A 23,570-nucleotide genomic window follows, 5' to 3' on the forward strand; every position below is an offset into this window, starting at 1 on the left:
TGATGGCGGTGGAATCCTTCTACAGTCAGCTTCAAATATCGGTTCTCACTAGTGTTCTTCGAAAAGAATATCGTCATCCCTCCAGGGATTCCCATTTGAGGTACCTGGCTAGTGTAACCCGACAGCTGGAAAAGAATTACTCACTGTGAAAACTGATTATCATGATCGTTTAATTAAGTAGCCTATCAATTTGATACCAAGAACATCCCGCCGGTCAGGTAGAAGTGAGGGCTAGAGTTCCACAGATATGATTTGGGAGTTGGAGCAGTAATCAGGCACTTTCTCGTTGTGGAGAGATCCTTTTAACAAAATTTCAAGCTCCCATCAATTCGAAGTGAATGGCCAACAGCATTCCTGACTCGGATTAGGCAAAGTGGATTTTTTAAACAGGGGGTCGAAAACATTCTGTTGCCACCCTCCTACATAGGGGGAAATGATCACCACGATAAAATAAGAGAAATCAGGACTCACACAGAAAAATTTAAGTGCGCGATTTCCCCGACCGCCGTTCGAGAGTGGAACGGTAGAGAGACAGCTTGAAGGTGATTCACTGAACCCTCTGCCAGGCACTTTATTGTGAATAGCAGAATAATCACGTAGATGTAAATGTAGATGTATGTCTAGTGGAACTGGTAAGAACTACTGTGGAATATTTAATCTGTGGTATTTTTTTCTGATCCTCAAGGAATAACTTCAGCATAAAACACTCACCACACGTATTTACATTGTAGTCACTTTCTTCTGCCAAAGAAACACGTGTGCTGCAACTGTGGCGTAAGACTGGAAGCACTATGCATCCATTGCAGCCGGCTACAGTGGCCAAGCGGTTCTAGGCGCTTCAGTCCGGAACCGCGCGACTGTTACGGTCGCAGCTTCGAATCCTGCCTCGGGCATGGATGTGTGTGATGTCCTTAGTTTAGTTAGGTTTAAGTAGTTCTAAGTTCTAGGGGACTGATGACCTCAGATGTTAAGTCCCATAGTGCTCAGAGCCATTTGAACCATCCATTGCAGTATCTGCGTTACCAGCGGAACTGTGGGGTGTGTGCACGTGTCGAAAGCGCTGTCGTGGCCTCACCGCCGGATCGATGAGCTTGGCTCGCTCCGCTGCAACAGCCACTGGACCACACATCACCTCCAAACAAAATCATTAGGTGCTGACATACCTTTTATATCAGACTCACATTGTGCCTCTCTCTCTCTCTCTCTCTCTCTCTCTCTCTCTCTCTCTGCACCTCACACTATCTCTCTCTCCCTCTCTCTGTCTCAAGCGGCTACTTCCTGTTTTAGTGTACCCAACGCCTCCAAACACACAGATGGAGGTTTTCATCTCTCCTCAGATTACTGTGTACCTATTGGCTAATGCCGGTGACAAAGGGAGGGCTGACGCAGTTTCGATATCAAAAATAGAGGGGAGTAGTCCATTTGCATTACCTTATCAAATTAATTGTTTAACAATTTACAGGAGGCAAGCATATCGCTTAAAACACTCAGCACCAGCTTAAAATGATTCTTCTTTATAATATGACATATTTTCAGCGTTTGAGAATCACACAAAAACATTTTGCAAATCAAGTAATTAATGTTCCGACAAATAGACTGTAGTGCTAAATATATGTGAGGTCTTATACGGACCAATGTCTGACAACACAAATACCCTCCTCCACCACAAGATTTGCCCTAAATATATCTGAAGAAAAAATCCTACCAGCCACACACACTCATTATCTTGAGGAGTGCACCACCTGCCGACTAAGAATCTGCAGCTGCGTCGCTGGCCAAGGAACCGCGCCATCACGTGAGCGCCAGTCAGGAGAGACTCGCACATGCATTGGCAGCTCCATGCCCATCCCCAGCATCCACTTGCTGGCCCTATGAAATGCTTAGAGATTGGAGAGAGTGTCACCAAACAGTCAACCGATCAGTTTGCATGGCGGGAATAATCGTCCAGCGCAAATATCCGGCATATTGAATCTTCTCACGCAGCACACACATCATCTGCTACTGTCGCCGCTCACCCACCATAATGGTCACTTCGCTAGTCATTCATACAGAGAGCGCTGCTGCTGGGACATGTTCCCACAGCTGTGGGCGAGAGCTGACAGGTCGAACAATACTTTGTGCCCAGCTGCTATCACAGGCTAAGCTAATCTGTGACTTCCAGTCGACCGAAGCCTTGCGCCAACTCATACCACCAGCCACGGTGACGGTGAGACAAGCAGGCGCTGATTGGACATGTCCTGTAAATTGTTTAAGAAAACAATACTGCACACACCGCTATATATTTGATGAGACATTTCTATTGAGCATAAAAAGACATTCCAGCATGACTTGGTGGTAAGTGTGAAATACATCTCTCAAATCGTTTAAATAAATAAATAGTAGGAAATTTTTCCTAATTGTTTGAATAAATAAATAAACTGGGTGAAACTGTTTAAATAAATACTATATTGATCCTCCCAGTCTGGCAGCTCAACACAGACTGAGCAAGTTTCCCTCCATTTTTTTTCTGGAGGCAGGACTGGGAGGAGAGGGGTCAGAGAGGGGGAGGACTGGGGGATTTCCCAGGAGGGGGATTGCGTAATTAATTGATCAGTTTAACTAATCAGTCAATTAATTTGATATCAAAAACGGTTCAAATGAATCTGAGCACTATGGGACTTAACTTCTAAGGTCATCAGTCCCCTAGAACTTAGAACTACTTAAACCTAACTAACCTAAGAACATCACACACATCCATGCCCGAGGCAGGATTCGAACCTGCGACCGTAGCGGTGGTGCGATTCCGGACTGTAGCGCCTAGAACCGCTCGGCCACCCTGACCAGCGTGATATCAAACGTGTACTTGTATTAGCGAGAATGAGGGGGAGGGTTGTGGATTCCCCAGATGGGCAGGAGAGGGGGAGGGGTGCAGTGTTCTCAGAAGAACGTATTTTGCCCAAGGGGTTATAAATTAACGCCCAGAGGTCATAAATCAACCGAATTTTCCCCTGACAGAAGGCTTGCCCCTGAATGTCTGCAACCCACACTAACAAATTGTACCTGTGCCACTCTTTCCCTACTAATACTATTATCAAGACTAGAGGACGTGTTGCATGGTATCAGCTTGATGTCTCCTGGGAATCACCATCTTTTTGTCCAGCGAGCTTACTTAACAGCCGTCTATAATGGTATTACCTGAAAGATAAAGATCACATGTGAATATGCTCCAGAGGTGAAAGTGCCGGTATATGAGTCCATATTATTAGTGGCAGACATAACGAATGGGATCTACATCCACATACAGAATCTACATACATACTCTACAAGCCACCATACGGTGCATGGCATAGGGTACATTGTACCACTAACAGTCACTTACTCTCCTGTTCCACTCGCAAATATAGCTCTAATTTCGCCCATATTATCTTTGTGCTCCTTGCTCTAAATGTATGTTGATGGCAGTAGAACCGTTCTGCAGTCAGCTTCATATAGCAGTGCTTTAAATTTCTTAACAGTGTTTTATGAAAAGAAAGTCATCTTCTTTCCTGGGATTCCCATTTGAGTATGAAGTATTGCCATAATATTTGTGTGTTGTTTGAACCTACAACTGAAACATCTAGCAGCCGACCCCTAAATTTCTTTGAAGTCATACTTTAATCCAACCTGGTGCACCACCAAAACATTCTAGCAGTACTCAAGAACAGGTCGCACTGGCGTCCTACATGCGGTCTCCTTTACAGATGAACCACGCTTCACTAAAACTCCCCCAATAAACCGAAGTCCATCATTCGCCTTCCGTACTACAATCCTCACATGCTCTTTTTCATTTCATAACGCTTTGGAACGTTACCCCGAGATATGTAATTGATGTGACATTCTCAGGCAGTACACTACTAATGTTGTATCCGAACATTACAGGGCTGTTTTTCAGACTCAAAAAATGTTCAAATGTGTTTGAAGTCTTATGGGACTTAACTGCTAAGGTCATCAGTCCCTAAGCTTACACACTACTTAACCTAAATTATCCTAAGGACAAACACACACACCCATGCCCAAGGGAGGACTCGAACCTCCACCGGGACCATTTTCAGACTCAGCTGCATTACTTACATACAGGATGTTTTTGTAACTGAAGACATTGAAATATCTCTAAAATTACACATTGGATCAAAAAAGTTATAATTCCAATTTGTTTGTTTTGGAGCAGGACATCCAGTGATAGCACACTCGACCTGCCACACCACCTTGTGTGCAGATGGCTGGAAGCAACTTTGAAATCATCTATGGGTACCCCCATTTTTTATTGCAGGTGACGATTCTACTGCAAAATCTACATCCGTTTTGTCTGAAGCTTCCCTGTTTTTCCAATTAGGGTTAGTGTTCAAACATAGTACCGCCAATTTCAAACGATTAGTGAACCGCTTTTCAAATGACCGTACACAGGATATAAGCATATCTGCGGTAATGTCAGCACAGGCGTTTCGGATGTGGTCGACCATGGCTTCATTGCAAGTTGGCACTTACTGGTACACATATCTTTTCAATATCCCCAAATCCGTCGACCTTGCGAGTCAGTTAATAGGTCCACCTCCACCAATACACAAGCCAGCGTAAACACGGTCTCATACCACTGGTGCTTCAGTTGTGTAATGTGCTGGCAACCATCATACCGAAATCACGTACGCTGTTAAACGTTCAAGGCAACATCATGAAGTACTACCAGTAGTTCCTGTTCCAGAAAATGCGATATTTGTGTCCATTCAACGTGTCATTGATAAAATATGGACCAACGAGTTTTTCCCCTTGATGCCACACCATACATTAGCCGACCAAGGACACTGACAATCAAGTTGGCGGAGATTGTCTACACTCAAGTAATGCATGTTATGGTGGATAAAGCTACCATGGTTCGTGAATGTGGAGTCAACGGAAAACAGCACCTCGGGAAAGAATATGGGTCTCGTATTTGTTGACATGCCCATTCACAAAACACTACCCGGTTATGGAACTTGGAGCCATTAAGTTCTTGATGTAGTGACACGTGGTATGGATGCTACTTATAACAATCCAGTATCGTGACAATACTTCCTATAGACAACAGAATCGTGGTGTAATTACCAAGCGATTATCCGTGGGTTGTCGTGCGCTGCTGCTAGTACAGCTATTTCATTAGATTCTCATGTAACACGTTTGCTTCGTTTCCTTTTGCCAGTCTGTCAGCTGGCATCAGACATAAAGGTGTCATAACCTTATCAAAGAAAGAAAGAGAGTGTACTTTCTCTGGAAAACGCACGGCGCACAAGGCAGCAGGAGCCTCAACATTTCTCCTACACTGACCATAAATCATGATCATTTCAATTTTTTCTTCTGTGGTTGCAACATTCATCGTCCACTAGCACGGCTGTTCTACAAATAATAGGTAGGTGTGCTGGCAATAAACACTGCACAAGTATTTTAATGTTTAGAGCCGCTGTCTGTTCTACATCTACACGATACGTGAGCTCCTGCCGCAGTGTACTGCTGGATCTGTGGCGGGAGGGGGGGATGCAAATATGCAAACAGGGGTATAAAGCCCGGACGGCAATAGCAATTTCAGGGGAAGCTACATTCATATTCTTGGAGAAAAAAATACATTCAAAGTCGATTTATTTTTGAGTGCGTGCATGGTGTGCGTGATGACTCTCCCAGTGGAATTCCTGTCGTATCAAAAAATAAAAAACTTTCCGGCAGAGTAAAGGGGACGGGGCTACACGAGCTGAGCCGAATAAATTTGAACGGGTGAACACCAATCGCTGTTTGTTTATGTGGTTGATTGGGTGTGCGAATGATAATCGTTGTTATAATTATTAGCGAAATCCGTAGATTCAGATCTCCAGAGTGGAAATAAACGACTTATAGGAAGGAAGATTACATATTTCGACAAATAATTTGTGCCAGATTGCTATACTACTAAGAGCGAGTTTCACAGTCCCCGGTTGGCAATCACTTAAGCCTAAGCTCTACTCTCGGAATGACGCGAAAAACGCGTTGTACGAACACGTAATAACGTCTAACCGGAGAATAAATGCGGGATAACTAAATTGGTGATGTGGTAGGGTTAGTAAAGTTAACCGGAGAGTACGTTTTGACAATGGCAGGAATAGTTACAGCATTACTAATTACGAAATAATTTGTTGGAACGAGGAAGAAGAAGAAACGGGGACGTCACACAAATCGTATGTAAGAATATGACGATTCCAAATTTGAATAAAAATTTCGTACTACCACTACTTATCGATCTCATGCTTGAAAAACTAGAGCATATGAATGAAATGTGAAACTATTTCCTAACATAAATCTTTTTGCTTGTAATAGGCCTAATAGGAATTCGTTATTGGTACCTCGTGAATTACATTTTGGGGTGTTATTTACGAAAATGACGCATATAGAAATGACCGTTTGTGCCAAAACAGCCTCGCTTGTTTGGCGCTTTTACTATTGCTACAATATCAGAAAGGCCTATTTCATTTCATCTAGCAGTGACAAAACAGACGTAAACACATCGTGAAACCGCACCGCTCTTGGGTACTATTGGCATTAACAGCTATTTCAACGTTAGGCAATGACATTTTAATTTTTCATGTAGCAAAACATTTGACAATCTTTGATGAGGTAATAAATCCTTTCGCAGAAAGGAAAGGACCCCGTTTAAAGCTGTAGCAAGATTATAGAGAAAATAATGCTGGGACCTAAGGACTGAAGAAATGTGTAATGTCTTGCTTGTCTCTCGTCTTTGCTGATTTCATGTTTCCTATATTTAACTTTATGTCACACAAAATAGAAAGTTATTAGCTAATAGGCAATAAAGAGTACCAAATGTTCTGAAGAGTTCTTACTCTCCCGCTCACAAATAATCCCATCCAGTATTTACTCCGAGCTTTTTTTCTCTTTCTTTTTTAAGAAAAGTACCACAGGAAATTTTAATTCCCACTGTCCTGAATGTAGGTTTGATGACTACCATTAAAAAATATACACGTTTGAATTCCATAAAGCGAAATAGAGTGACGTGCGATTGAAGACTGCTGTGTGAAAAGGCGTGGCACTGCACTTTGGCACACTTAAGACCAAATAAGGTGTCTTACATTTCCTCTTATATACAGGGTGGTCCATTGATCGTGACCGGGCCAAGTATCTCACGAAATAAGCGTCAAACGAAAAAACTACAAAGAACGAAACTTGTCTAGCTTGAAGGGGGAAACCAGATGGCGCTATGGTTGGCCTGCTAGATAGCGCTGCCATAGATCAAACGGGATATCAACTGCGTTTTTTTCAATAGGAACCCCATTTTTTTATTACATATTTGTAGTACGTAAAGAAAACTGAATGTTTTAGTTGGACCACTTTTTTCGCTTTGTGATAGATGGCGCTGTAATAGTCACAAACACATGGCTCCCAATTTTAGACGAACAGTTGCTAACAGGTAGGTTTTTTAAATTAGAATACAGAACGCAGGTACGTTTGAACATCTTATTTCGGTGGTTCCAATGTCATACATTTACTTCCGTGAACTTCTCGTTTCTGAGAACGCATGCTGTTACAGCGTGATTACCTATAAATACCACATTACTGCAATAAATGCTCAAAACGATGTCCGTCAACCTCAGTGCATGTGGCAATACGTGTAATGACATTCCTCTCAACAGCGAGTAGTTCTCCTTCCGTAATGTTGGCACATGCATTGGCAATGCGCTGACACAAGTTGTCAGGCGTTGTCGATGGATCACGATAGCAAATATCCTTCAAATTTCCCCACAGAAAGAAATCTGGGGACGTCAGATCCGGTGAACATGCTTCAACGACCAATCCATCTGTCATGAAATATGCTATTCAATACCGCTTCAACCGCATGTGCCGGACATCCATCATGTTGGAAGTACATCGCCATTCTGTCATGCAGTGAAACATCTTGTAGTAACATCGGTAGAGCATTACGTAGGAAATCAGCATACATTCCACCATTTAGATTGCTATCGATAAAATAGGGGCCAATTATCCTTCCTCCCATAACGCCGCACCATACATTAACCCGCGAAGGTCGCTGATGTTCCACTTGTCGCAGCCATCGTGGATATTCCGTTGCCCAATAGTGCATATTATGCCGGTTTACGTTACCGCTGTTGGTGAATGACGCTTCGTCACTAAATAGAACGTGTGCAAAAAATCGTCCCGTAATTTCTCTTGTGCCTCAAAACTATACAGAAGGCAGAGGCTTCTAAACTAAGTAAGGGAGGCCACCCACCAATCATCTTTCAGTTTTAGTTTTGTTATACTTATGGTATGTGAATTTCAGAACTCAAATATCAATAACCTGTAATAGTTCCATGCAACTATCGAAAATTCTCGAGAACACCTACTTTGAGGTTTTCCAAGAATCTTGAGGAACTTTGATTCCAGAAAATGAAGTCAATTTTTCACGACAGGAGTTGACATGGTAGCTCAGCGTGTTTGGGCAAGTGGCTGGCCACACTCTGTAATAATAGATTTAAAGAAAATAAAATAAAAGGGAAAAACTGAGTGAAATTTTCGACGATGAATTTAATGATACATCATGTGACATCCGCACAGACCTAATGACGAATAATAACAAAAAAACTGATAGACAGAACGAGCAGAAAAAAAGGCAGCGTAGGTTACTCACTAGCTTTGGAGAATGGGGATCGGATAATAATCAGTGGATTGCTGGATCGAATCTTTCTATGCCTTTTTTTTCATTTCATGTTTTTCTTCAGATACGAATATGTAAATCATTTAAATATAAATTTCACGAAATGCTAATTAACATACATCTAATCATTATTTTAATGAATTGCAGGTGTTCACGTTTCTAATTAGACACTGCATGCAAAATTCCAGTTTTAATTGCAAATATAACTTATCAACATTTTATAAATTATTGTTAATAAAGGTATAAATGTCTATATTTTAAATAGTTTTGTTAACAATTTGTTCTAAAATACTGATAATTAAGAATTTATATTTGCAATGAATATTGGAATTTTTTGTGCGATATGTAATTACAAACAAGAAGATGTGCACTTTCCATAAAAATAATCGTGAGATACGTTTAAATTAGCACAGATTTGACGAATTTTATATTTATGTAAGCTTCGAAAGTAACGAAAAAATAAAATGAAGAAAAAAAGAGACCATAGCAAGATCCTTAGATTATCCGATTTCAGTTCTCCAAGACTACTGAGTCAACCTTGCTGGCTGTCCTAATAAGTTGCCTGTATTTTAGAAAATTAAATAAGCTGAAGTTCCTTGAAAAACTGGAAAATCGATTTTCTCCAGAGTTTTTGGTACATACCTCGCTCTGCTTTAGGATAACAATATTACAGTTCTGAACTTCACATACGATAAGAAGAAAAAAACTACAAAAGTCGTATTGCTGGGGGATCTCCTTGTGAGATCAAGAACCACAAGTCCAAAATAAATATTCCAGACAGTGCAATGACTTGGTTCAAATGGTTCAAATGGTTCAAATGGCTCTGAGCACTATGCAACTTAAATTCTGAGGTCATCAGTCGCCTAGAACTTAGAACTAATTAAACCTAACTAACCTAAGGACATCACACACATCCACGCCCGAGGCAGGATTCGAACCTGTGACCGTAGCGGTCGCTCAGCTCCAGACTGTAGCGCCTGCAATGACTTGAATGACTAATGCATGTGAAGCACATACTTATGTGAGACATTATTTTCAACAAAATATGTGTGAACACCAGCTGTAAATTAATCTCTTGTCTCGTTTTCATCTACACCTGTGCTCTGGAAGCCACCTTAAGCAATCCTCCGTGGGACCAACACAGGTGATCCTGGTCCCCTGGCAGGACTTCGAAAGCTGCCTACCCCACCTGGTTCCCGGTAATACTACCTTTCTGCAAGTTTTTCTACTTTCAGACATGAATATACAAAATATATGTCCATAGAGCACTACTAGGTAGACTCAGCGAAATCGACTTTATTGAGATTTGAAACAAGGACGACATGAGTTAAACCTTTAGCATATTCATTAGGAACGAAGCTTGGTTTTCGATATTCTAACGTGTGTCACAGATTCACTCATGTTGTAACAACAAAATACCTTAAAGATAAGTAAGGCCTACTTCCAGTGGTGTTAGAACACTAGATGCTCGAGCAATGCAGCCAACGACCGGTGGTAGAGCATATATTTGTTCACACGAGGGCTCAACACAGATGAACAGAGTTAGCTGTCTTTAGACACAACGACTCAGAACTCCAGTAACATTATTAGTCAACCACAGAAGGCTTATGCTTCAATTCCTTTTTATTTACACTGCAGATCATTCCAGCCAAAACTTGGGAGCAGCCATTGTACTGGCTGGAATATGAAATGTATCTGGGGATAGACAAAATTCCTTTGCTATAGTAGCCGAGCTAGATGTTTGATATGCATCTAGATATGGACTTATGTCCGTATGATCCAATGCAGGCGATCTCACAGTAGTATTCATTTCATTCAGTATGTGTAGTAACTAACACTTCTTTTGGGTTACTGTCGAATACAATATGTTTGTTTAACATATAGCAACAAAGGTTCGCCAGCTCATCATTTTTTTGCCACAGAGGAAGTATTTGAAAACAAAAACAAAGAGCAAACTCTGACTTGGTCCCATCTGTATAAATGCAAAACAAAGCCTCCTCATGTCACCCCAGAGCTCACCATCCCTGTCTGTCCAGTAGATGATCCCATCCACCCAAACAACTCCCTCCACCTTCATCCTACTGCAGAGGACATCATCCGTTTCTTCACCATTGTGCTACAAAACATCCACCCATTCCAACGCTCCCACACCATTTCCCAAATCACCCTCACTGCCCGTTCTGTCTTTCACTTCACCACCTATGCCACCTACTCCCACAATCAAGCCCACCTCACCTTCATCCCACTCACCAACCGCAACTAAATCTCTCCTATCATGGCATGGCAACATTATAGTATCCTTTACCATAATATACACTCCCCGCCAACCCACAAACACCTCTTCCTGCACACCCTCAATCAATACTGCGTGTATGCCTTCATACTAAATGAAACTTTCCTCCAACCCGGTCTCTCCATCTCCACAGCCTCTTACACCCTCCGCTGCACTGATAATTCGTACCCCCTAATGGATGATGGGGTTGCTATCAGCCACCTTAAACACTTCCCTTTTCTGCTCCAACTTCTCCTCAATAATCTCACCCTCAGCCTCTTCTTTACCACCCTTCCTGTCATATGTGCCACCATCTACATCTACCCTCGCACTCCCATGCCGTATAATTTTCTGGCCCATACTGATCGCAACTTCTCCAGTTACTTGTTGCCGCAGACCGCAATATCAGCAGCCATGCTCCTGCCGACCTCCAGCAGTGGCATCAATTTATCACCACCCTCCAAGGAGACGGTTCCCCTCCCCCAACACACCCACCCCGAATCCAATACCACTCCTAACATAATCCTAATCACTCCCAACCTCTTTGGGAGCATCGCTGCAGAAGTCCTTGACCTCATTGGCAGCAACGACGCCCCCAACCTCCTCACTGTCTCTGATGCTCGCCATCCCTGCCCTGTCCCTCGACCTGATGTTCCCCCTAAAGGTTTCCATGAATACTCCCATGCCAACTGGGATGCCTATTGGGACTCCATACACACTCAGGTCGAATGCCACAACCTTACCAGCCAATCTCCCAATGAAATCTCCCGTACCACTACCTACCTCCACCAGACCTTGACTGACGCCATACCCACCCATATTCCTGCCAAAGCCATCCACCCTCACTGCCCAGCCCTGCCCCCACAGGGCATGATCCCATTGAGTACTGATTCTTCCTCCACACTCATGAGCGGGATGCACTCCCTCACCACCAGCAGTTACAATGACACATCCGCAATATGTTTACTGCAACGAATTGCCATACCTGGTGATAGACATGCACACAACTCAATGCCACACTCCCAATAAACTCTTCTAAGTTTTGCCTGCTTTCCAACGCCTTACTGGAAACCATCCTACCCTGCAATACCCTCTCCCCCATGATAAGCCTCCCTTTCATGACAACCTAACTTGACTGACTTTGCCTCCCACCTATACAAAGTCTTTTCCATTCCAGATGATCCCCAATTTGATTGTTCCCTTTTCCCAGATTCATTGAACACTTCTCCCTTTGCTCCAAGCTTCCAGTACTTGGGCCACACATCACCATCAGAACTTAACACTCTCATCACTACAAAGGACATCATCCTCATACTCCACACTAAATGTGTTACTGCCCACGGCCATGACCACATTACCTACTGCCACCTCAAACACTGCCCTCCCTCCCTCCCTCCTTGCAGTCCTTACCGATCTCTACAATGTAATCCTTGCCACCAGCTTCTACCCCGACCTGTGGAAAACCTCCCATATCCTGATGTTCCCCAAACCTCACAAGCCTCAATCTGATGCCTCTTCCTGTCACCCTATATGTCTCACCTCGGTGTTCAGCAAACTCTTAGAATCCATCCCTACTGGGCAGATTCATCGCCACCTCCATCAACACCACCTCCTCCCCAACACCTAATGTGGCTTTCAACTTTCCTTCTCTGCCAATGACCAACTCCTATGCCTCACCCATCTCCTCTCCCTCCAACTTAACTCTTGTCACTTCGCCATTTTTGCATTTATAGACCACGAAAAGGCCTATGACTGCATGTAGCATCCTGGTCTCCTGTTTAAACTCCTGACCTACACAAGAGATAAGTGCTGTAGAATTTCGCATAAGAAGATGGAGTAAGTGACTGATTCAGCAATCAATTAATTTGATGTCAAAAGTGTGCTATCATCAGCGAGGGGATTTCCAAGAAGGGTGGAGGAGCAAGAGGGGAGGGGAATGGAGGGGGTGTTCCTCAGAAGGACAGATTATCCCCAGGGCATTATAAATCAATCCACAGGGTGCCATAAATCAATTAGCATAACAATAGCTTGGCCTCTGAACGTATGCTTGCCCCCTGAATATATGCTTTCTCCTGACTGTATGCAACCTGCGCAAACAAAATGTTCTCGTGCCACCATTACCCTGCTACTATCATTAACCCACCTTATATCTCACATGAACTTCTGAGCCAAGGTATTTTCCTTGCATGTGTCGACCCTAGATGTTTGAAGTGTGCTGAGCCTGAGGGCGGTGTCACAGGGCGCTATGCTTTTGCCCCATTACATAGAATGGTTGTAGGAACCTTTTAGGGATATTCGAACTTGTGTTGCAGTGGAGGAAAATGTTGGGGTTTCAAAAAAGTAATCCTTTAGTTTTTTTGGCAGTGTATTTTCAACGTGTTTTCATGCACTGTAAATGACATTCTCACGAGCCCCAGGTTTCATGACCACCATCCCTTCTCTGTTATTCCAATAGAGAAGAGTGTGCATAATTAAACCCCTGAACACCTATCCAACTTGAAGTACTCTGTATAGGTTCTTCTGATTTATAATTACTGGCAACACTGGCATAAATGATGAATTTCTGGCACCAACAAAAAACTCTCAGTAAAAATTCGCACTATTATTTGTTATTTCTTGTAGTTTTAAGACAGTGGTATTAACTGGTGCAATTCCCTGCCCACAACATCCAACATATTCAACTTCGCTTTTGTCCTCTAGGTTTATTTCTGTATCGCTCTTAGATGCTCCACCTGCATCATCGTCATGTAACACAACTTTCTCTTATACTCATCACTAACCAATCCTACAACAGCCCAGTTAACAAAGACCAAAAAAGCTCAAGTACATTAAAAGATTCGTCTACTCATAAATTTTTGTATAATGGTAGGAGAAAAGGCCCTGAACTACACATTAAAAATCCTAACCATGAGGTGTCAATGCAGGGATGGGGGAGGGGTCATTGAAAGGTCAGTTTTTACAGTTTTACTTCAATAAGTCAAAAACAACAGCTTCTAGCGAAAATGTTTCCCAGTACAAAATTGAACAACATTAATTTTCCTATAAATAAGATTATATTCATTTTTTCCTTAGGAGTGTTAGTTTCTGCTTTGCAGGGGTAGGAGAAATTGTAGTGTTAAAACAGTGTTTGAATAGTATAAGATTAATGTTTATTGTTAAATTAAATGAGTAAAGGACAAATGGTAAATGTATTAGCTCATCTGAGTAGAGGAGAGCCGTATTAAGCAATAAATTGGGTTTTTGGTGGTATGACATTCTGGAGGGGAGTGGATGGTGGAGGGTAGATGCAGTGTGGATGGTAGATTGACAGACTGTGTATAAAATTAATGTTTTTTTGTTAAATGAAACGGGTTAAGGACAAATAGTAAATGTGTGCACCTCATCTCAGTACAGTAGATCCATATTAAGTGATAAATTGAATGTTGGGGTATGACATGCTGGAGGGGAATGGGTGGTGGAGGATAGATGAGAGAGCATAGGTTAACAGATTGCAGACTCACACTTCTCTCGCTCTTAGATCTCCAAGCTAAAGAGTGATTAGGTGAGTCCCCACTCTCTACCCTACTATGTTAAAAGAAGCAACTATAGGGTGTTACACAAAGTTATACCAACTCTTTCACAGCTTGTCTTATGAATCACATGTATCACACTGGATAGACACACCGGTGGGGACATTATTTTATACAAAGTGCTTTGACGCAACACAGAATACAGATATGAATAACTAATAAAACTAAGAAATACATAATGACTGAATCTATGTAAATCTCCCCTCACTTTTCTACACTACTGGAGGGAAATTTTATTCTTAGTAATTCTGTAGAGTAGTTGTAGTTGTCTTCTGGGAAAGGGAACTTCTCACATTATTTTTTTATTTTAAACAGTCTATTCATTCCCACCATATCCTGTCCAGCTTTCTTATGTAAGTGGTCGAATTGACTGAACTCATGTTTATACACTGATCAGCCAGAAAATTATGATCACCTACCTAATAGCCAGCATGTCCACCATTAGCATGGATAACAACTTCGACGCATCAGGTCATGGAAGTAATAAGGCCTCGGTAGGTCACTGGAGGGAGTTGGCACTGCCTCTGTACATGCATGTCACCTAATTTTGGTAAATTCTGGGGAGGCTGGCAATGAACTCTGACACAATGTTCAATCACATCCCAGATTTGTTCGATCGGGTGCACAACTGGTGAGTTGGGGAGCCAGTACATCAACTGGAACTCTCCACTGTGTTCCTCAAACCACTCCATCACACCCCTACACTTGTGACATGGCTCATTATCTCAGTGAAAAATGCCACTGGCATCTAGAAACTTGATGGTCATGAAGGGGAGTACATGGTCTGCAACCATTGCACAATAATACTTGGCTGTCATGGTGCCTTGCACGAGCTCCATTGGACCCATGTGAGTGTTTCCCAGAGTATAATGGAGCTGCTGCCAGCCTGTCTCTGTCCCACAGTACAGCTGTCAAGGGGCTGTTACCCTATACGACGATGGATTCAAGCCCTTCCATCAGCATGATGAAGAAGGTATGAAGATTCATCAGACCCTACAGTACTGACACTGTGGCAGCATCACATAAAATGACATGACTAGTTTTGACTGTAGTAAGTCGTCTTCTCCTGAGGCATCAAGGAATAGTCAATTTGCCAATGAAGATAAGTAAAGTGGATAAAAACTGTTAGAGGGACCAAGAGACAACTACAGTTAGCAGTGCCGATGGTTACTGTTACCGACGACTGTGCCGCTAAAGCAGAGTTATTGAATGCAGTTTTCCAAAATTCCTTCACCAGGGAAGACGAATGGAATATTCCAGAATTTGAAACACGAACAGCTGCTAGCATGAGTTTCTTAGAAGTAGATACCTTAGGGGTTGCGAAGCAACTCAAATCGCTTGATACGGGCAAGTCTTCAGGTCCTGATTGTATAGCGATTAGGTTCCTTTCAGATTACGCAGATACAATAGCTCCCTACTTAGCAATCATATACAACCGCTCGCTCACCGATAGATCTGTACCTACAGATTGGAAAATTGCGCAGGTCGCACCAGTGTTTAAGAAGGGTAGTAGGAGTAATCCATCGAACTACAGACCTATATCATTGATGTCGGTTTGCAGTAGGGTTTTGGATCATATATTGTATTCAAACATTATGAATCACCTCGAAGGGAACGATCTATTGATACATAATCAGCGCGGTTTCAGAAAACATCATTCTTGTGCAACACAGCTAGCTCTTTATTCGCACGAAGTAATGGCCGCTATCGACAGGGGATCTCAAGTTGATTCCGTATTTCTAGATTTCCGGAAAGCTTTTGACACCGTTCCTCACAAGCAACTTCTAATCAAGCTGCGGGCCTATGGGGTATCGTCTCAGTTCTGCAACTGGATTCGTGATTTCCTGTCAGGAAGGTCGCAGTTTGTAGTAATAGACGGCAAATAATCAAGTAAAATTGAAGTGATATCAGGTGTTCCCCAGGGAAGCGTCCTGGGACCTCTGCTGTTCCTGATCTGTATGAATGACCTGGGTGACAATCTGAGCAGTTCTCTTAGGTTGTTCGCAGATGATGCTGTAATTTACTGTCTAGTAAGGTCATCCGAAGACCAGTATCAGTTGCAAAGCGATTTAGAAAAGATTGCTGTATGGTGTGGCGCTAAATAACGAAAAGTGTGAGGTGATCCACGTGAGTTCCAAATGAAATCCGTTGGAATTTGATTACTCGATAAATAGTACAATTCTCAAGGCTGTCAATTCAACTAATTACCTGGGTGTTAAAATTACGAAAAACTTCAGTTGGAAAGACCTCAAAGATAATATTGTGGGGAAGGCGAGCCAAAGGTTGCGTTTCATTGGCAGGACACTTAGAAGATGCAATAAGTCCACTAAAGAGACAGCTTACACTACACTCGTTCATCCTCTGTTAGAATATTGCTGCACGCTGTGGGATCCTTAACAGGTGGGATTGACGGAGGACATCGAAAGGGAGCAAAAAAGGGCAGCTCGTTTTGTATCATCGCGTAAGATGGAAGAGAGTGTGGCAGATATAATACACGAGTTGGGATGTAAGTCATTAAAGCAAAGACATTTTTGTCACGGCGAGATCTATTTACAAAATTTCAGTCACCAACTTTCTCTTCCGAATGCGAAAATATTTTGTTGAGCCAAACCTACATAGGTAAGAATGATCATCAAAATAAAATAAGAGAAATCAGAGCTCGAACAGAAAGGTTTAGGTGTTCGTTTTTCCCACGCGCTGTTCGGGAGTGGAATGATAGAGAGAAAGTATGATTGTGGTTTGATGAACCCTCTGCCAAGCACTTAAATGTGAATTGCAGAGTAATCATGTAGATGTAGATGTAGATGTAGATCCAGTACTGACGGTTATGTGCCCATTTCAGTCATAACTGCTGCTGGCATTATGTTAACATTGGCACATGCATGGGTCATCAGCTGCAGAAGCCCACTTTTAGAAGTGCTCAGTGCACAATTGTACTCTGCCCAGCACTAAAGTCTGATGTTAGTTCTACCACAGTTTGCCACCTGTCCTGTTTTACCATTCTGCCAACCTTATAACATCTAATATTTGTTATGTGGAGTGGCTGCCCAATCCCATGACATATGTATGTGGTTTCACTGTGGTTTCACCATGGGTTGACGACACTCACCACAGAACTCCTTGAGCAGCTGGCAAATAGTGCAGTTTCTGAAATGCTTGTGCTGAGCTTCTAGGCCATCACAATTTGCCCTCTGTCAAACTCAGATAGATCGCATGCCTTCCACAGTCTACACACAGACAGCATGCTCACTGATACTACATGCAACGTACATGTGTCCAACTAGCAGTCATTCCTCACCAGATGACACTGCTATCACCTTGACAGGTTTATATCAATAGAATGTGATCATAATGTTCTGGCTGAACAGTGTGTAGCGGTGTTACTTGCAGTTTATTGAGTACTTATTTGCAGTTGTTAAGTGAGCTGTTATGTGAAATATGTTTGCTATAAACAACGGCTGAGAAGTATTTCATTTGTGTCATGTTGTCAGTGACCTATATAGTGTTGGATGGAAAAGGATTGGATTGGTAAATGTAGCATCTCTCTATTGTCTATTATTGGCAGTAAATTGTAAAGCTGTGTTACTGTGTTATAGTCACTTGGAGGTGAATTAATGACTGACCAGAAAGTTACTGCACTTCTCTGACCATTAACTGTGTTACTGGTACACTACATAAACACCTTCCATTCAGGAAATCCTGGCACTTGTAGAGTCAGCTGTACTGAGACAAATCACTGACCACAGAACCACAGCTCCCATACTGGATTACTAAGAATCAATTTCCTCTCAAACAGTGTGGAACAGTTTGCAGAGATTTAGGTAGATTCTATGAATATGTGTTTCTTGCGTTTCTACTATTAATAACACATACTTCTATTCCATGCAGCGTTAACACACTTTGTGGAAAGTAAACATCCCCCAGAGCATGTCTGGTACTGTGTCGCCAGTGATTCATAAAACATGGTGTGAATGGATTAGTATAACTTTGTAAAATACCTTGTAGTTGTTTTTGTAACATAGTGCGGTAGACTAAGGCTCCTGTAAGTACAAGCTGGCGCATTCAACCTTTTTGTTTCCCAGAGCTCTGAAATGTAAATGTTCTTCGGTGCTATAGGATTTGCGTCACGGCACTTTAGGATGGAAATTATGGATTGTTGTGCTGCCATAAACTCTTTTAACCATTCTAGAAGTGGATTTAGAATCGTTCGTTTCCCAGAAGATTCAGAGAGAAGAAAAAAATGGACTGTTAACTGGTGTCGCGAAAACTGGGAACCCAGATGGAGCGCAAGTTATGTATTGCAAGTAAATAATATTTATTATGACCTGAAGCAATATTTAATAGTAATAATCGTATGTGATATTTGAATGTATGTTTCTGTTTAGCTATTTTGAAAGTACTGCCTCTTAACAGAAATTCTGCATGTGGGGAGTTAGCATCCCCAAAACATCATAACACAGAAAAACATTTCTTAACATACAGTATTTAGAGTATAGTATGTGCGTCTTGTAGTATATTGACAGTCATTAATCAAATACAAGCCACAATCGCTTAAGACTTTTATTTAGATGACCGTTTTTTGCAGAATTAAGCCTTCATCGGATCTGTATCACAATAGTAATCATAAAACTTCAGAACTACCTGCTATTTTTAAAGTTGAGAAAGCTCGCCAGTTCCACCATCGGCGTTTCACAATAGGAACACATAATGTAAAACATTAAGCCCTTGGGTTGATAGTGCCTAGGTCACGTCAAAAGCTATACTCAGTTTAATTCGGCTGAAACCGGTCATCTAAACAGTTTTAAGTGACCTAGGCTTGTATTTCAATAATGTCATCGATATCAGATCGCCCCCCGGAAGTCACAATGACGAACTTCGATAATGACAGTGCCTCTGCAGTAATGTTTGTTGCTGGGTCTGTAGGGTTAGTAGGCCTGTAGTATGTAGTGGTCTATCTTGAGATGGGCATTTGGTATTGCCTGAAATAAGTACCTCATATCATTCAAGAAAAGCTAATATACAGAAACATACACAAGTTTACATCACTATGAGAGGAAAATAAATGAGCTCAGAAAATACTCAGCTGTGTGGTATTGAGCTCATCCTACAACAATGTATGTACCAGAACTTGTCTAGTCATATATTTCAGTTTGAAACATAGTACTGAAAGTTTAGCAGAATCAGCTGGTCAAAATCTTTATTTATATACTTGATTTATATTACTTGTAAATGCTGACCTATATAATTTTTTTACACACACACACACACACACACACACACACACACACACACACATGCACATGCACATACACAAAAACAAATTACTTAAATAGAGTTTGAAAGCACTGATAAGTGTCAAACTTGTGTTTTGATTTTCTTGTGAGGTTGTTCCTTTGTATACTTCCACATTTTCTTGTGTTAATTATGTATGCATAAGCAGTCTTTAGTGCAGTGTCTTCAGAGTTGTTAATTTCTGTGTTTAGCTTAAGTATTTCAGTTATCCTCTCTCTAAGAGTTTTTTATCACGATAAAAACAACAGTAAAATTTTATTTATAGTTCTTAGTTACAAGAATTAAAGAAAAATTCAACAAACAACAAATTACAGGCACACATTGAAGAGTCTCAGTTTGAGCCTCACAGACAATATGGCTGGAAAAGACTAAAATTAACAGCAGTTTCAACAGTTTTTGATGTCCTTAATCCTCCGCAAAATCTGTCCAATAAGCGTAAGAAAGGAATTGGCTTGCCAAAACCAGGGATACTTTTGAACAGAACTTCAACAGCATCAAAATCTAAAGTAAGTGCAGTTGTATTGTGCATGTTTTCTTTTTATCATTATTCAGGATATTTAATTACTCTGTATTTAAGTAGTGGAAGAAAAAAATTTAATGTATTTTTCCATATCCAACTCCATTCAAATGTGACCCTCATCCAGTCACTCATATAAACTTCATTCTCATAAATACTTGTAATTTTTTATTTTGGTAAATGTATGTTGTTGTTGTTGTTGTTGTTGTGGTCGTCAGTCTGGACACTGGTTTGATGCAGCTCTCTACGCCACTCTATCCTGTGCAAGCCTCTTCATCTCAGAATAACTACTGCAACCTACATCCTTTTGAACCTGCCTACTCTACTCATCTCTTGGTCTCCCACTATAGTTTTTATCCCCACACTTCCCTCCAATACTAAATTGGTGATCCCTTGATGTCTCAAAATGTGTCCTATCAATCAATCTCTCCTTTAATCAAGATAAATGAATAAGCAGTTAAACATTTTGAAACACAAAATTTGACTATTATACCTATTGCACCTGCTTATTACCATTATTATTATTATTATACCTAAATTAAAACGCACAAATAACATCTGATCATTATATTCACAGAGATTCACTTCATACAGAAGTTAAATTTTGGTTATTGTGTGTTTCATGTCTTGGGTTTTAACTGTTGTTGCATATTTATTCATCATATTAGATCACTTTTTGTCGCTAGATAAATGTATAAAATTTGCTAGATAAATGTATAACTAGGGATAAAAAGTGATCTAATATGATGAATAAATATGCAACAACAGTTAAAACCAAAGACATGAAACAGTCAATAATCAATTTAAATTCTGAATGAAGGAAACCTGTGTGAATATAACGAACAGGTGTTATTTCTGCTGTTTAAGATTATGTATGATAATAATAATAAGCAGGTGCAATAGGTACGATAGTCAGACATTTTGGCTAAAATCTGATATTGGACCCCTTCAAATCCATGTTGTGGTAACTGACTGATCTGTAGTGCAGCCTGAGATTTAGGTTAGGTTTGGAGGCAACAGTTTGATTGTGAGATGGCAAAGCCAGCGAATGTGAAAGCCACATGTAGGCAGTGGTAGCAAAACTGGCTGGTTTGTAAGCATAACGTTTACATCTGCACCATTTTGAAAAATCCAATAGGGTTCCAATACGTAACTTTTACTGATTTTGTGTTGCAAAACGTTTAACAAAATATTCTTAGTACCAAACTTACATACATACACAAGAAGATCAACAAAAATTTATTGTTTGAACCAAATAATGTTTTTAAATGTGTATGGTTGGGGAAATAGGATAAAGCTGGTTTCTTTTGTGAGTGTTCCTAAATGGCTATTTTTCATTTTTTGCACTCCTCCTTTGAAAATTCATGATGGTATTACCCCACCACAAGATAGCTTTTCTTTGATTCAACAAAATTAGTTCATAATACATTTCCTTACTTATTGTTCTTTTCACAGATAAAATTAATGTAATTCATTAATATACTCATGAATACTCTGGTTTTGTGTGTGTGTTTCTGGTGATGGGAATTGCCGTGTGATTGGTGACTGTACAAAGTATCATTTGTGCATGAAAACCTGTCTAAAAGTACTCTGCTTACAAAGACTTTCAAAAATGTCTTCATGACACTCTACTTTTGAAAAACAAAATGAAAAATAATACATTTTTCTTTATAAGACATTGTATTTTTTTGACATGTCATTTACCCACAACAATGAGTCCAACTTCTTCTAAGCAAAATGTAGTGTGCAATATATAGGAATGACAGTTTGCTAGATAAATGTATGAGATGTTGAGCTGTGACAGACATATACAAAAGACTATTTGCATACTAGCTTTAGGCCATAAGGCCTTTGTCCAGCATAGAAAACACACGCACACACATTCACCCAGCTCACACACATGACTGCTAGCTCCAGCTGCGGAGGGCAGACTTGAGCTCGCAGTCAAACCCAAAATATTCCAGATGCTTGCAATGTGAAGCAATCTATTAACATTACTGCAATACTGCCTTCAAATGAAGAAACAGCTGTATGTTCTTGTCTCATCTTCACAACTGAAATAAATTGATATATACATTCCACTTTACTAAAATTTGCTCCTTATGTAGTGACCACATATAGTAAATTTGAAAAGAAAGAATTGCAAAATAGTGATGTAACAATTTTTAACAGATTAAAATGTTAAAAAATTATAATGCAGTGTTAAATACAGGTGTAGTTATAACCTAAATTGATTGGACGTGAATGAAGTATGTTTTAGACAAAAATATATTTTTATTGAAGTGTTCAAGTGATTTGTAACATTCTTGTATATTTCAACATCGCTTAGTTACTACTTCAGTATAAAATGTGTAATAGTATTATTATAAAGTGATGTTTCGTTTGATATTATGATACAATTTTTTTGTATGTATGCATTTTCTTTTGTATTTCTAGGCTGCAGAAACAGAATCAGTGGCTGCATTAAAGCGAATAGTAGCAGAATTGGAGGCAGAGCATCAAAAGTTAAAAAAAGAAGTGGAAGAAGACAAGGGAAGCCTCTCATTTCTCTCAGAGGAACAAATTTCCAATACAAGAAAAAATGCAAATGCTATTAAACAGTGGTCTGATGTAGGTATTACAAAAGGACTCAAATGAGGTTTCCAGTTGGGGAAGACAGGATATAATTATTTGAGAGACACTAAATATCCATCATCATGCAGCACTCTGAATGGGAGAATTTAGGGTATAAAGGTAGATTTTGGTGTTATTAATTCACTGATGACACTTCTGCAAAACTAAGTTGAAGCAGTGGATGAAAATAGTAGAATGTGCTGTATGAGCATTGATGAGGTGGAAATTAGTGGTACAAAGGATTTTGATAACATAAGCAAGAAGTTTGTAGGAAATGTAACATTAGATGCTAAAGAAGTAACAGGAAACCATTACACAGGTGTTCTTCTCTGAGGATTAAAAACGCCATGGAAGCAGATTGTGGCCTACAAAATAACTGGTACATCTACTAATGGGTCAGATATAAAGACGTGTATTGTCCACTGTCCAGGCTGCTACAGCTGTAGGGTTAAAAGTTAAAACAGTAGTCTCAGATGCGGACATCTACAAGGAATTGTGCAATGCTTTAGGTGTGAACGTTAATAGAAGGGACAAAAATACTTCTTTCACAGCAGATGATAAGGAAACAATACATGTTCTTTCAGATCCACCACATTTATTAAAGAATATTCGTTCTTCTTTCAT

General features: G+C 40.6%; 1 protein-coding gene across 1 annotated transcript in view; it reads left to right on the forward strand.

Annotated features, from left to right (window-relative positions):
* The window catches only part of LOC124556032 (trichohyalin-like), a 79,673-nt gene extending 56,394 nt beyond the window's left edge, over window positions 1–23,279 (forward strand). Inside the window, exons 8-10 of the mRNA XM_047130067.1 lie at window positions 20,131–20,322; window positions 22,770–22,947; window positions 23,116–23,279. Coding sequence (XP_046986023.1) covers window positions 20,131–20,322; window positions 22,770–22,947; window positions 23,116–23,279 — 534 coding nt within the window. The remainder of the gene's footprint in view (window positions 1–20,130; window positions 20,323–22,769; window positions 22,948–23,115) is intronic.
* The last annotated feature ends 291 nt before the right edge of the window (window positions 23,280–23,570 follow it).

Source organism: Schistocerca americana, chromosome X (genome assembly GCF_021461395.2).
Source record: "Schistocerca americana isolate TAMUIC-IGC-003095 chromosome X, iqSchAmer2.1, whole genome shotgun sequence".
Taxonomy (NCBI): Eukaryota; Metazoa; Arthropoda; class Insecta; order Orthoptera; family Acrididae; genus Schistocerca; species Schistocerca americana.